General features: G+C 36.0%; 1 protein-coding gene across 1 annotated transcript in view; it reads right to left on the bottom strand.

Moving 5' to 3' along the window:
* Positions 1-3,784: 3,784 nt before the first annotated feature.
* Positions 3,785-16,306, bottom strand: part of Syx6 (Syntaxin 6) — a 38,252-nt gene continuing 25,730 nt past the window's right edge. Inside the window, exons 5-7 of the mRNA XM_069832302.1 lie at positions 15,320-15,552; positions 10,281-10,375; positions 3,785-4,029 (exon numbers count right to left, since the gene is read on the bottom strand). Of these exons, the coding sequence (XP_069688403.1) occupies positions 3,953-4,029; positions 10,281-10,375; positions 15,320-15,552 (405 nt within the window). The 3' untranslated portion in view covers positions 3,785-3,952. The remainder of the gene's footprint in view (positions 4,030-10,280; positions 10,376-15,319; positions 15,553-16,306) is intronic.

Raw genomic sequence — 16,306 nt, 5'->3', positions numbered from 1 at the left:
GTTCAAACTTTAAAATTCATTTTATATATTTCAGTCTATATTTACCAACAAAACATTCAATGCAGTAAAGGAAGAAATCGGTCATTATCAAATGGCACTTAACAATGGAATGCTACATAATTAATTCAGACCTCAAACTATTCTAACATATGGATTATCCACCAGCTACTAACTGTGGTATAAAATGTCCGGGCCACTGACACTGCGTTACTAACCACACACAGAAGAGGATCAAATCAAACAGATAACATTGGTGCTTTCAAGGAATGTCACTGATTGTACCTTTCAAATTATCTTTGGATATCTCCCCCCCACCAATATTTGCAGTATGAAGATAGAAATATCATCACAGAATCTACAGGTTAGTGGAAAATACTCACCAGTCCTATGTTTATAGTCAATTGTCCTTCTGCACTCATAGTTCTCACCAAACTTAGACGGCCCTCTCTCTCCAAAACTGTGGCTGACCCGAACCTTATTAAATCATACATTGCATGCTCGTTAATTATGCAGTGTTGAATCAGCCCAGCTGCTAACTACTACGTTTCAGCAGTTGTTTCTGGCAAGCTAAAGCACTCTATTCCCCAAGCAGACCAATCTGCCAAGTTGAATCCCAAACGAGTGACGTGATGTGACGTCTGTGACAATACGGAAAGTAAAAGATCTGACATGTGGATGCATTTTAGTTTTAAACTGTCTCATTAATTTTACCCAGTGATTGGTTGTGCGGCTCCAAATCGTACAAATAGAGCTAATGGTAAACAGGGAGTCCACAAATTCTACAGTTTTCCTGCTGACAAAGAAAGAAGTGGCTCGTAATTTCGAGACGCAAAGATTGGAAGTCAACCTGTGATGTAAGTCTGATTCAACATATTTTATAGTGAAATATTCCAAGAAATGAAATGAGATTCCAATATTTGCATTCAGTAGTCATAAGGGAATTCTAAGTGCATTCGTTAACGTTTAACTTCATAGCAGACAGTTTAATTTCATTGTTGTCACTGATAGTGTAGTGGTTAAAATGCTGGCCTTTAAGCCGGAAGTTCGAGTCTTCACTTGCACCTCTACTTTTTAGTTGTAATTGCTTTGTACCTTTAAATTACCGGTAATTGATTAATTTCCATTGAAACATTAATCCACATAGGGGCTACTTTACTTCATACTTTTAAATTAGTTACTGAATTAATTAATTTTCGTCTAAAATTAACGCACATAGGGTCTACTTTACTTTATATTTTAAATTAATTACTTCATTAATTTTCACTTAAATTAATACACATAGAAATTACTTTACTGCACCACTTCATTCATGGAGAGACGCTTTAGTCAGGATCCTCTAATCAAAAGTAAATTAATGTCTGCTAATTGCACACGATCCCATGTTAAAATTGTTATGTCTCCTTGACTGTGGAATTAAAAATGGCGGGTTGTTCTGCTTGTATAACAAAAGTGCTCTATTATTAGCCATTACTGCAATACCTCTGAGGGATCATCAGCCCAGCATTGGACAGTACAAGAGAGTTGTGGCAATGTCGTACTTCAAATTCTAGAGCCATCAATACACGGCCTCCTGCAGTAACATAAGCTGCCCTCCAGACTGTCTAAGTTTGGCGAGGAGATTATAACGACCTTTATGAATCTTATTCACGTAAACACGAGTCCAGTAATTCTAATTAACAACTTGAATTTTAAAACAGTAACACTAATATTATTGTTGCTTGGTTTCTATAGGAACGAACTCAACTGATACCCACAGCAGTCCAGTTATGACTTGACAAGCTCTTACTTTTCTCCATATCTGCTACCAAAATAGTAAGTGCGGATCTGAACATAATTTTTTTTTATCTTTATTCATGAAAAAAGTTTTCATTTATGTATAGTGAAACTATTACATAGAACTGATGTCTTTATTCCCTCACCCAATAGATAAGATAATTCTGCCTAAAAATGCACGTCCTTAGCTGAGATTCTACCTAGAGTTTGAGAAAGATGTTGCAGTACAAATGGCATTACAGTTGAAGGTAAGTTTGTGTAACATACCACCCACAGCCTTCCTTCCATCCTGCAGGAATCCATACTTTTAATTTTTTCGTTCAAAGAAATCTACTTTGGGCCATAGCAGACTGGCCAGGTGACTCAACAGAAGGCTGTACACTTTGTACAACACGTCTGTGTATGTTAGTCTCAAAGAGAATATTCATCTCCCCCCCCCCCCCAACCACAGAACATAAATTATGCATTTTCATACAGTATCAAAACATTTGCAGCAGATTTTCAGGAATTTCACTTACTGCTTCAAAGCCGTTCCAACTATCTGGAATCCGTGTTCACATGAAGAAGATCCCTCTTGCTTATCCTACAGAATAAAAACCGTCTAATGAGGTACGGAAATTGCTGCGAAACAAAATGGAGTGCATTATCCTAACTCTTAACAGTTACATTTGAAGATGCGTGCTTACCTTATTGGATAAATGGTAAACGGTATTTATAACAGTCTTTATGAGAATGCAGAAAATTTTCTATCATAGCTGCCATTACTAGGAATTTAAAATTTATGTAGACGTAAGATTACTGTACATGTTTGAAGATATTCATACAGAGTGGTTTACTTGATGTGACTTCTGATATTAACCATATGGGTCATCAGTTATTAATAGACTGTGCTGATATACATTCAGATGCTTGCAAGGACATACAAAATGACACAATGAAACATTCATGTTTAAAACAGAAGTACAATTCCTTAAATGAAACATAGGCCTACAAGTTTTTCAAGGCAGAATTCAAATACAGGGAGAGATTATATATTAACAACGTCTGTCTCAATATTTGAACCCAATACTTCCAGAGATGACAAAGATGATGTCTGCATGGACAGGACTGGTACAATAATTGTAATTTCAATGCATGTATTGTGCAACTTTCTTCCAGAAGAACTAAGTCTGTGGCTAAAACATGAGCCACACCTATGTATGTATATAAGATATACATTCTTTCTTCTCCTAACCTAACCTAATCTCTCTTCTACGCAAAAAGAATAAAATCATGGACAACAATCATCTGGCTGTGTGTAATGTCATTCCATCCTAGACAAATATTGGACTGAAGAAGGCAGATTGCCAAACACCTCGGCACTGGACAAAAGCATTTTCTAAATACATATACATATAAATAAAAATACTACGAAACCATTAATATGACGTAAATGTCATTCCTTGAGTTTTATAATTCAATGTGCGTAACTAAAAATGTGTTCAGTTTAACAAAATCAAATAAATAAAAAAGGAAACAATTAAAATAATATTCATTCAGACAAATGGCTGGACACTCCAGTCCTCTATCAAACAAGGAAAATTGTTCCATGATTAATGACTGGGTAGATCTAAAGGACCTTTCATCATGATTTTCTATTGTATACTGTAGGGGTGAAATAGTCAACAAGCATTAAAAAGTGGTGCCACATTACAAAGAGTCAAAGAGCTTAAAAAGAAAGGAAAAAGCAGATTGATATGGAACACGTGTCAGTAAGAGAATTTAGCAAGAAGTAAGGAAGAAAACCACTGGCAGGATTAGAGATGTGAACGGCTCACTATGCATCTAAGTGTATGTCAACATGGTTCAGACTATCGAGATAAACGTCGTGAGTATATTCTTCCTTTGCCTTCAAGAACGTGCATGTTTTGTTTAGAAAACTGTACATTTCTGTTTTAAATATTATTTTCCGTGTTATTTGTAGGTTAACAAGGAGTCGTTCTGCATGTCTCTCCAAATATTTCAATGTCCGTAAAAACAGAATCTTAATATATTGAACCATAGAGAAAATACAAGTAATCACAATGTTAAGAGTACCACCCTGTATATGTGGGATTAAAAAATTAAATGGACTCCTCTAAAAAAAAAAAACCTAATAGATTTGTAAACAATGACGTTACGATCACTCACTCCACACACTTCAAGTCACGATGAACAGGATGATCACCACTACCATGATCCCTGACAGCACCGCAATCGCTATCCACTGCCTCCGATCTGCAAACAGACACAATCATTAAGTACGATCCTCATCTTTAGCACATTACCCATGATATTCCTGTTTCCTGTTTATTTTCTTAAACTATCGTCCAAAAATTAAACATAAATTAAATATTTGACTATATTTGCAGTGATTTAAATCGGCAAATACAGCCAACACATGTTCAAAGTGATCTAAACTTTTAAAGTGTTTATACAAAGTGTTCACATTTCAATAACTACGCTAATAGTGGTTACAATTCTTAAACAATTTTATTTTACATTTTAGATCATATCACATGACTCGCAGTGATTCAACCTAACATAGCATGTATATCATAGATCAACCTAAGTTAAGTCCAAGCAACCACACTAATATGACCCGAAAATTACCACATTAAGTTCCATCTAATAGGCAAGGTTTTCATCATATTAACACAGTCTACTACATACAGTCGCGAAGCTTGAGGTGTTTTTTTGCAAATCTCGTGATAAAGCGCTCCAAGCGGTTAGCAACTAGAAACAATAGACTGTCCATGGTCGACTTTGGACTGTGTCGTATTTCTATCGAGTGCTAGCTCGTTGCGTATTTCACATTGATGCTTGTGAAATGTTCGTTATTAGTTGTAATGAAAATGTTAATGGCTAAAATATAATAATTGGAATAATAATATGGGACAAGGAGGAGACGTTTGTAGTGCTATAAATTGTAGCAACAGTAAGAGAAAGAGGCCAGAGTTATCCTTTTTCCGATTTCCGAAAGATTCAGAAAGGTTCCTGGGTTTCCACAAGAATGCTGTGTAGAAACAAAACTCTTAATTTTGAAGTTCTTTGTGACTGTTAGAATACATTATATCCTTAAATTTCACAATGAAATGTTTCAGTCTAACCGAAAGGACATTAGATACCGGTTAAAATTCTGTCACTTAGGCTGCTAAATTTCCAGAGAAATAAAGGTTAGGTGTACTTTTTTTTCAGAGGATATATTTTTAATTGTAGCTATTGTGTTATTACTTTTATGTGTTATTTTACTAAAGACGTAGAAAAATTAAGTTTGTTTTAATGAAATTTATTGATCACGTTTTATTTTCAATTCTGGTGGGATTATTATTGCTTAGGCCTATTTTTTTTTTCAAAGGACATGTTTTTAATTATAGCTGTTAATTTTGATGTTATTTTTATTTGTTGCTTTACTAGAGACGTAGAAAAAGTCTGTTACAATAAAATTTATTGATCACGTTTTATTTCCAATTCTGGTGTGATTATTATTGCTTAACCTCATCCCACTTTGTTAACTACGTAAGCCTACACTACAAGTACCGGTACACGTAAGTTACTCCATTAATTCATATTTCCATTATTATTGTTGTAAAGGGAAATGCAAATTAATATTTATTGGTTTCATAGTTAATTATCACTATGATCTTGAATGAGAGAAGCTATTATAGTAAATTTCAGTTCGTTTTGCACAAACAAAAATTATATTAACTTATTTCTTGCAGATATATTCGAGTTAATGGTGTAATTTAATATACTTCATTAAAATAATAAATTAACTTTATGCATTTAATATTTCAATAATGGAAGGAAGGTGTTAATTTTTCCCAAAAGAACACGACAACGAAAGTGTAACATATTTTGTCGTCTGTTAGGAGAGAGATCTGCGATGATGAGGCGATAGTAGCGATCCTAGTGGTGGGCAACTACCCATGTTTGCATTTTTACTACATATTGAGCTTCGCGACTGTATATAGTAGACTGTGATATTAATCTAACTTCACATCTGAAGATGATACACATGTATCGAAAACGTTAATGAAAATTTATTTATTTTATGATAAGCAAAGGCGGTTTTGTACACATATATTTATAGTCAAACATTAATAGCTTATCGGCAAACTTCAACATGAAATTGATAAATTAAATAGCTAACAATGCATAGAGATACGAAAATGAACTTTCGTGTTCTGTATTGCATACACAAACTTTTATAATGCCCACGACTTAATACAGATTAACGAGATGTAAAATATTGTGACTGCTTGTATTCTTATTTTATCGTTTACCGAAACAGACTTTTAAATCTGAGAGGAATATTAAAAGCTGTCGTCAGTGGTTTATAGCGGAATTCCAACTATACACAGTGCAATGGGGGAGGAAATGGGGGATGAATTGACAAATGAAACATGGGGGCATTATTTATTCAGAGCAGCTTCCTATTGCAAACAGCAATCATGAAGTACATGGATGGCATAGTGTTCAGTGTTTTGGCTGCAGTCCTTCCAATGATGTGAAAATATAACTTCACAGTTAAGCCATAATTCAGTATTCAAATTTCTAACACATATTCTACAAGATTATTTGCAGGAAAACTTAGCTGTTTAGAGCCAAAGCTGGCTAATATATTACACTTCAAATGCCAATCCAGAAAATTTTAATTCGGGTCTAGGGGTTTTCGTCACAGATACAAATAGACACATTATCTTAGTCATAGTATGTGTGGTCACACTGTGTGTTTTGGTCACACCAATTACCGGTAATTTAAAGGTACAAAGCAATTACAGCGAAAAAGTAGAGGTGCATGTGACGACTCGAACCTTCGAACTTCCGGCTTAAAGACCAGCATTTTAACCACTACACTATCAGTGACAACAATGAATTAAACTGTCTATATGAAGTAGTGCCGCCTGAATAAACGTTAATGAATGCACTTAGAATTCCCTTACGACTGCTGAATGCAAATATTGGAATCTCATTTCATTTCTTGAAATATTTCACTATAATATTATGTTGAATCAGACTTACATCACAGGTTGACTTCCAATCTTTGCATCTTTGGGCAAGTAGTCACATTGTAAAATAGTCACAATGGTGCTTTTCGTCACGGGAAAATTCAACACAGGCAAAGATGGTCACAGATAAATAAACGACCAGTTCTGAAGATGACCCATAAATAGGTCGAAACATGTAAACGAGGTATGTTGGAATTTAACACAGGAAAGTCTTACCATACATATTCCGAAGTGGTACAGTGTTAAAAGTTGTGTAATCAAGATGTATAAATATTTGTATTCTTTCAGAGTGGGTTGTACAATTTTACAACTAAAAACTTCCAGCAATACAGAGTGGACTGCTCGAATGTACCTAATTCCAATTGTATGTGATTGGTAACAGTTGAAGATAGAAACCTACAGTAACATTTATATGAAAGGACAACTCAACAAGTTTCGATATGCACATCACCATATCTCTACGTGAGCTCCAGCTGTCACTGTGACGATATCGAGGCGATGAACGATTTCTTGCCAAGCACGTTGGAGCATGTCTTCTGGAATGCTCTCAATAGCCTCTATGATGCACTCCCGAAGATCACGAAGGTCTCTGACTGGGGTAGCGTACACTTTATCTTTGACGTAGCCCAGAGAAAGAAATCGAGCAGTGTTAAATCCAGATATCTCGGGGGCCAAGCAATCGGTCCTCCCCTACCAATCCAACGGCCAGGGAACATGTTATCTAAAGTCGTACAAACGTCACTGAACCAGTGTGGAGGAGCGCCATCTTGCTGGAAAAGGATGTTAGGCTGCAGGTGTTCAATTTGTGGAAAGAAGAACTGCTCCAGCATGTCAAGATATGTGGTATCACACACAGTTTTCTCAGTGAAGAAAAACGGTCCAATGACCTGCTGCTGTGACAAATCGCACCACACATTTAACTTGAGACTATCACGAACGTGCGCTTGTATAGCGTGAGGATTCTGCGATCCCCAGATCTGCACATTATGCCAGTTCACGTTACCTGACACATGGAATGTGGCTTCGTCTGAGAAGAAAATCTTGGACATAAAATCAGGATCAGTGCCGAGACGGTCTAGCATCGTTTGGAGAATTCCACTCCTTTGGGTTTGCCATTCGACTCCAGACGTTGCATTAACTGCACTTTGTATGCGTACAGTTTGAGACGTTTGTGGACAATTTGTGGCAGTGTTGATTTTGGTACTTGAAGTTCCCGTGAAGCTCTTCTTAATGACTTCCACGGGCTTCGCTCATACGCGGCTTGAACATCTGCAACCATTTCGTCGGATGTTCTACGACCACCACCATGCTTCTTCAACACCGATCCTGTAGCTAAAAATGTATCATACTACTTCTTAATGCTTTTAGCAGTTGGAGCATCATGGTTAAACACTCGCCGATACTCCCTTTGAACTCTAACAACTGATTTAAACTCTGCATACCACAATACAGTTTGCACTTTCATCTACGGTGTTGCCATTTTGACAATCAATACAATCTACAAAAAGAAACAGTGTCTGCGCACCAACTACTGACAGGATTCGAAACTTGTTGAGTTTTCCTTTCATATAAACGTTACCGTAAGGTTCTATCTTCAATCGTTCACCAGTCACATACAACTGAAATTAGGTACATTCGAGCAATCCACCCTGTATTAATGCAGATAACCGAGAATATCACCACTATTCTTATAGTTCTCACAGCATTCCACAATCTTAGAAATCCTGGCATCTGTATTAAGATACTGTCTCTTCTTCTCAGTGGGTGAGAAGCCAGACTGCAATCTTTCGATGTCTCAATCAATTACTGCTACCTCATCTCTAGCTGTTGAAGAACATGAAAATATTTAGGATGTCGTTTTCCCTATTAATTCTCCTATGCCATGCTTCGTAAGTACTGTTCTCAGTAAATTTTTTCGAGACGCAATGAACTGCAACTATGTAGACAGTAAACAATGAAGTACATAACAAAGCTGCTTAAACAAATTCTTCATAAAGTGAGTAACAGTGCCTCTTGCGTCTACTAGAAGCGTTAATTTGTAGTAAACAGTAACAATTTCGTAGTAAACACTAACAATGAAGTATTAAGTGTCGAAAATGTAATGTGTGACGAAAATTCCGCATGTCAAAAAATGTATGATGAAACTGCCGGATCCCAACTAATTCTTCTCATGTGATCTTCATTTAATGACACGTGATTATTTCACAAAAAGTCATTTACTAGGGACTGCCTGCTCTTAAGGAATAAACCACGCCCTCAAATTGTGATAACTGTTCCATAATTTGTTCAGTTACATCATGGAGTGTTACGAAACATTTCTAAAGCAGTAGCAGGACACAAGACTGCTGGAGCCAGACAGGACGGGACTATTTTTATACATCATTAAAAAAACTCCAATATCCTGGATTAAGGAGAATATGATAATAGATTATACTTAAAATTTAAAAAGTCTGACCTAAATTTATTTTTTATATAGAGAGAACCAGCCTATTAGAAACGAGTTATGCATGCTCTTTTTATTTTCGATATACTTTAAAATTAAAAAAAATAATAAATCTGTTTTAGTGATTTGTGAACCTCTCGGTATAGGTTTTCATGTATTTGTTTTACTTTTTTTTTAAAGGCGCAGTTCATATATAGCAACTCTTTTATAGCACACCAAGAATATTTTCAAAATTACATTTGAACTAATCACAAGAAAGTAGTATTCGAAACTTTGTCCTTCACTTTAGAAAAATTATACATTTTACTTTGTCAGCTAGCTCTAAACAGTTCCCTCCTCAGATAGAACACACAATACTGTGAGATCAAGTCCAACTACATCACATCCAGGACTGGTGAATGTGACACCCAGAAAAGTAGACTTAGTAAAAATGTTACATTTCATCTGCAAATTTGCTGGGTATATTAACTTATTAGGAAAGTATGGCGGAAAATTGTAGATAAGGCCAAAACGTTCAGCAAATGAAGTTGCAGAGCCGAAGAAGAAGAATATTAATTTATGAATATATCTATATCCAATAGTTGTATGGATAAACGAACATAAATATAGGCCAAGAAGAAGTGTACAAGATCAACAACAAATTATGACAAATTATGACAATTTACTCCATCAAACAAACTACAGCGGAAAGATAAGAAAGCAGAGAGCTGCTATGTCACATCACATCTTTATTCTGGTGTTCAGTGCAACTCTGTACACCGAAGTTGTACAGCTTAAAAGAATATCGAAGTCTAATGTCATCTGGTGTACTATCCACAACAAGAAAGGTTCGTAATAAGTCACTTGTCAGTTCCCATCCCAATATTTGTTCACAATCTACATGCATTTCTTGTGGTTTGTTACTTAATGTACATTTTAAATTTCAGCAATTTTAATTTCAAAGTTTTTCCTAAAATTTTCAATTTCTTAAGATGTATGAGGTATTTTTGTTGTGTCTGGGATCTCAATATACAAAACAACAACCCAGGACTCACCATTCGACATGTGAAGTACTTTGGCTACTTTCTTCATTGTGGTGTCAAGTTTAGAATCTGTATTTTCTAGTTCATTTCCAAACTCGTCTAACATCCTGAAAGAGAAAAGAAAAAATGCAAGTGTAAAAAATCTGCATGCATTCTGCAACAAGTAATCAACACAATGTCCTCCATTTTTAATAGCAGAAGGTGCCATTTTGTAGAAACTAGTTGGACATGGCAAGTGTAAGTTTTCTGTGCACAGCGACTTTCTGGTCACTCCGTATAACTGCATATCGTATGATAATGAAGATTAATGGCGATATTAGATGTGTCCATGCTTTTAAAGAGATTGGCAATTCTATTGAGAGTTTCTCATTCCCCCAGCAGTTTTCCCTAAGATTATATTAGCACTTTCATCGAGCTGATATCGAGTAGGACTTCCGCTATGTGGGGTCAGCATGAAGCCTGATTACCATCAGTCTGCAGCCAACAATGCATGATCAGTATAAATAAATAATCTATCACTGAAACTTGTATAGAAATATTCTGACACGTTCTACTGATTTACTTAACAAGTTCTTCGCTGCATGCTTCCCCACCCCACATACAGGAAATCAATAACTTGATCGTCAAAAGTGAGTTGCAACTTCATTATCATGAGTAGGACTCAGATAATTATGTTATTTCTTGTGCTTAAAATTTTTAATATGTGCTTATAAAACATCTTCAAGTGAAAATATATATTCTTTCAAGAGGTATGTGCTTAAAATTGACAAATATACAAAATGCATGCTTAAATTTATACAGTGGAACCTCGTTAATCCGGACCAATTGGGGCTGAGAATTGTCCGGATTAGCAAAAGTCCGGATTAACAGAAATAAGAGAAAAAATTATATTTCCTGACTAAGAACAAAAAATTGTATACACTAATAATATAATAAAGAACAGTACCTGTGTAATTATTAAAAGTTATCCATTATACTGTTGTTACTTTGGTTTAAAAAAACTGTCAATTTTCTTTTGAGGTTTCTCGCACATTTCTTTCACTACAAGTTCACGCAGGTGCCTCATGTGACAGTAGTAGGCAGATATTTGTTTATTGTCACTTCGTTGAATGAAATTAATCACTGAATTCAAATGTTCTTTCACCTCACTTAATTTCATTTTTGGCAGTTCCATATCTGGATCCTCATCTTCATATTCATAGTCTCGATCGTCGTTTACGCTATCCACTATTTCGTCTTCATTCATTATGTAGTAGCCGGGATCACCTTCATCATTGTCTAACCAGTCCTCAATCTCTTCTACTGTGACGGATTTCTCACCACCCCTTACGAGTGCTTCATGATAGTCCTTTAATTCAATGCCTTTGCTCTCGAGTTCAACACTGTTGTCACACAAAATTTTATTCCATGCATTGGCCAAAGTAGAAGGTGCTATATCTTTCACTGCAGCCGCAAAATTGAAAATCATAGACCTGAAGTTGTATGACTTGATATTTTGCAGTGTTTTTTCTGCTCTTCTGTCTTCGCCATCTGTAGATTCTTCAACTTCAAAGACTTCAGACAGAAATCTCTTTCTATACAACCTCTTTGCAGTATAGATGACGCCTTGGTCCATTGGTTGCATTAGCGATGTTGTATTGGGAGGTAAGAATAGACATCTGATTTTACCGTCTGCACTACAAAGCTTTTTTTCATCGGGATGAGCAGGTGCATTATCCAATAAGATTATGGCTTTCACTTCAGTATTTGACTTATCCATTTGATGTCTTCTTATTTCTGGCACAGCGTAGTTATGGAACCAATCAGATGTGATATTTGCTGTGAACCAAGCATTTTTAGAATGGTAGTAATGGACAGGCAAATTAGACATAATGTTTTTAATAGCCCTTGGCTGTTTACTCTTGCCTACAATGACAGTCTTTAGGATATGGCTTCCATCGGCGTTAGCACACAACAATGCAGAGACACGTTCTTTACTGATCTTGCGACCAGGTGTATTTCTTATGGATTTTGATGCTTGTGTATTATCAGGCAGAGCGCGCCAACACAGGCCTGTTTCGTCGGCATTATACACCTGATTTAAACCTAACCCTTCTTCCTTCATGATAGAATGCAGTTTTTTCTTGAATGGCTCTACAGCACTTGCATCTGCACTTAGACTCTCCCCACACATTTTTCTGTTCACTATGTTGTGGCGTTTGCGAAATCTAAACAGCCAGCCCGCACTAGCCGTAAACCCATTTACACCAAGTTGTTTTGCCAGGCGTTCGGCTGCAGCTTGAATTTCTACTCCTCTCACTGCTATTCCACTTGCACGAAATTGTTCGTACCACTTGTACACTGCAGCGTCCAATTTTTGGTCCGCTGGCGCCCGCATTCGCTTAACTCGACAAGTTTCTTTATCCACATTACACTTCAAAGCAAATAACAACAGTTCGCTTTTTTTCTTTCGTATATCGGAAACTGTTTGTTTAGCAATTCCATACTCTGCACAAACACTGGCAACAGTGGCACCATTTTCAAGATTTTCAATGATCTTTAATTTCTCATGCAAAGATATAGCTTTATGTTTTCGCTTTCCGGACGAAGCAGCTGGTTTACTGAATGACATTGTCCACCTTGAATTGATTCACTAATTTAAATTAACACTGTATAGAAGAGAGAATACTGTACTGTACTACTGTAGTGTTAAACTGAGTCGAAGTCTTACAGGGTTTGTAATAGCACAAGGGTGGAGGGTGAAAGTTGCATTCCAGGCGGATGAGGGTGGCAGTGATGGTCAAGGACAAGGTCATTGGATACATTTACAACTCTGGAAATACGAATATAGTATGCCGAAACTTAAGCTGCGCCATGCGAGAATATTTTCATTTATTTTCCACTTTTTTTCAACAAATATAATTTTTTAAGAATACTTGTCCGGATTAAGCGATATCCGGTTTAACGAGGTCCGGATTAACGAGGTTTTACTGTATATATTTTTTTTCTGCCACCGGCAATTTCAAAATGAATGCTGACATCATTATTCCCACTTCAGCTTACATAAATCAGTTCGTATTATATATCAGAGTCAGATTTCTTTCCATTGATAGGTTTGAACTGTGAAAGACACATGAAACATGACAAAACAATGTTACAAAAATTTGGATAACATACAGTTTACGCTTATCCATGTTAATTTGTACTCACATTTGTCACACTTTCAAATTACAATGCACAGATTTGGAAAACTGACTGAGGGACTGCTGACACAGGTTTTGTATGTAACAACAAAAGACTTGAAGACATGCCTGCAAAAACGGGTTAACCCACACTTTCTTAAAATGCAAAAAAAATAGAGGTTTTTGAACGAGGTTAAAAAAAAAACACAAATTATCTTCACTTGTTTTTGTGAACATGAGGTGCAAGCATGAAGTATGAATTAACATATGAGACAAATACAATAATATGTAAACGGAAAATATGTTAAACTTCTTTGAACATTCACAAAAACTATCTCCTACATAAAAAAATATTTCTATTCATTATTAACCCAAAAATAACATTGAAATCTTTTATGTAGTATTTCCTGAATTATACCTCCTTTTTCGGTAATTTCCACTATTTTCGTTATTATAGAACTTTGTAAGAGTTACTCATTAATACATTTCTCATTTACAACATTTGACTGTTTTTTTGCCATTTTGCTTATCCACTAGTTCCGATATTCTCCACTAGAGAGCCGGTGTATTGCAGCAATTGATTAGCCCGTTCTTGAAATTATAGAAAAAGCATATCCTGAAACACAAGAATTGTGATTCACTACATTTAACATAATACAATCACTGGAGATTAGCACAATGTCAAGAAGGATAGATCATGTACAGATTGCAGCACTTAACTCGACACAATGTTAATTTTGACAGTTACCCATTTCTCTGTGCATGTCTTCAATTAGGGATGGGAAAGAGAAGCAGACATGCTGTGGAAATGATTTAGTTTAGGGGCGCTATACTGTAGAATGATTGGTGAAGGAGGATTTATTTAGGACAGTCATAAAATTACTTTGTAACCAAAAAATTTCGTTTCTATAGGATATAATTATATGAATGTGAGAATTCACGAGTACTGACTTTTCTTAAAAAAATAAAGAAAATACGTATTTATAACTAAGCATACCGATACTATAGTACATTATGCAACGAGCCTATAATGGTAGTGATTAAGACGCGAGTATGTTTATGAAACGAGTGCGAGTTTCATAATTTTCATACGAGTGTCTTAATTACCATTATAGGCAAGTTTCATACGACTTTTTATGCTCGACCATATTTCTAACTTGAAATTATTCATAAGTATTCATGTTATTCTTATCTGAGTGGGGAGAGTAACTGACCTTGTGCAATACCTCGTAAATTGTGAGATGTGCGCAGACGCGAAAGTATTGATTTTTTCCGAGAAACAAATGTCATTTACCTTGATATAATCTAGAGTGTAAAATAAACATTAATCTTGACATAACCTTGAAATTGATTTAGACATTGAAAAACGAGATGAGAAATTGAATTTATTTGAATATTATTTACAATTAACGCTAATTATTATAGTAACAGAACATAACCTTCTGCGACAGTATTGGATTTCCAGCCTCCGTGACGTTTCACTAGTTGTCTTTCAATTGCATATCCGAGAATAATCGATACTTGCGCTTTCATATTGCTACAATGGTGTGGAACACCTGAACTTTAATGAACAGGCGTACTTTAATGATGTCCATTAAAGGGCTGCTATCAGGTGTATAATTACTACATTTCGGCATGGTCGAGCATAAAAATATTTAAGTAACCTGAATGTCTGAATATGTATGTGTTTAAAAATCTACTACGTGCCTATTCAAATTACCTAAGTTTAAACACGCATATGTTTCACTAGTAAACTTTGTGCATCCAATGCCTACCCACTTCACTTGCGTGATTCGGGTTCCGAATATTGCGGATAGATGGCAGGACTATGACTCATTTTCAAGTTGCACACCACGATGTGTATTTATCCGAGCCCTAACGTTCACTTACACAGCCTGCTCGTCCAGCTCGCTGCCGATCTGCCTGGACACGGTCTTGAGCGTGCCGATGGAGTCGCTGATCATGTCCAGCTGCTCGTCCTGGGTCCTCACGATGTGGTTCTGCTGCTGCAGTGTGTCATCCAGGAACTGCCGGTTGGGGCTGTCCAACTCGTTCTCCAGCTTGGAGTATTTGGTAGTGCCGTGACTCGTGGGCACTCTCACGGGGCTGTTCTCCAGCAGGGGCTGCACAACACATCATAATGTTGTCCCACTCTCTTCTGTTTTATTGTAATTCATACGAAATGCAAATTTTAAACTACTATGTTCTGTCACAACAGTACCAAAAAACGAAAATTTTTAATTCTCGGTGTACAGATGAGAGTTAATTCGTTCTCTGTTGAGTGTTCTCATCTGAATCAGTTACAAAATTACTTTAGAAGTACAAAATGGGCCAGGAATATTCTTAATAAGCTACATTTACCATTTGAGCAGGAACTACATCCAGTTTTACATTATATATTCATTACTCTTTATTATTTCATGTATTTTGTGAGAGATCGTGCGTATTTTCTTGGTTTCCACACAAAACCAATCCGCGGAAAGTCTAAAATTCCACATTCAATATTCCCAACCTAACACACATAACAATTTCCCTCTTCTTACCGCTTAAGTGACATATTGATTTTACTGCTTTAGGCTTTTAACATATTATTTTTAGAGACGTTCAATATAGTAATAATTATAAATTGGAAACTTACCACTGCAATTTCACCTAAATTGCACTGTTAATTATTATTTTTAAATAGTTGCAAAAATTAAGTAAACTATACAACTCCACTAAAGTTACTGCATTCGTGACGCAAGAAACATTAAGGAAGCTGTGAAAAAATCAACAAGATTCCAGACTCATCATAGACTGGGGGGAAAAAAAAGACAAACGTATATCACGGCCTGCTGGAGTATAGTAAACACAGAAAATATTTTAAAGCGACAATAT

This window comes from Periplaneta americana, chromosome 8 (genome assembly GCF_040183065.1).
Source record: "Periplaneta americana isolate PAMFEO1 chromosome 8, P.americana_PAMFEO1_priV1, whole genome shotgun sequence".
Taxonomy (NCBI): domain Eukaryota; kingdom Metazoa; phylum Arthropoda; class Insecta; order Blattodea; family Blattidae; genus Periplaneta; species Periplaneta americana.
The sequence above is the reverse complement of the archived record's forward strand: the minus strand, read 5'-3'. Positions and strand labels throughout refer to the sequence as shown.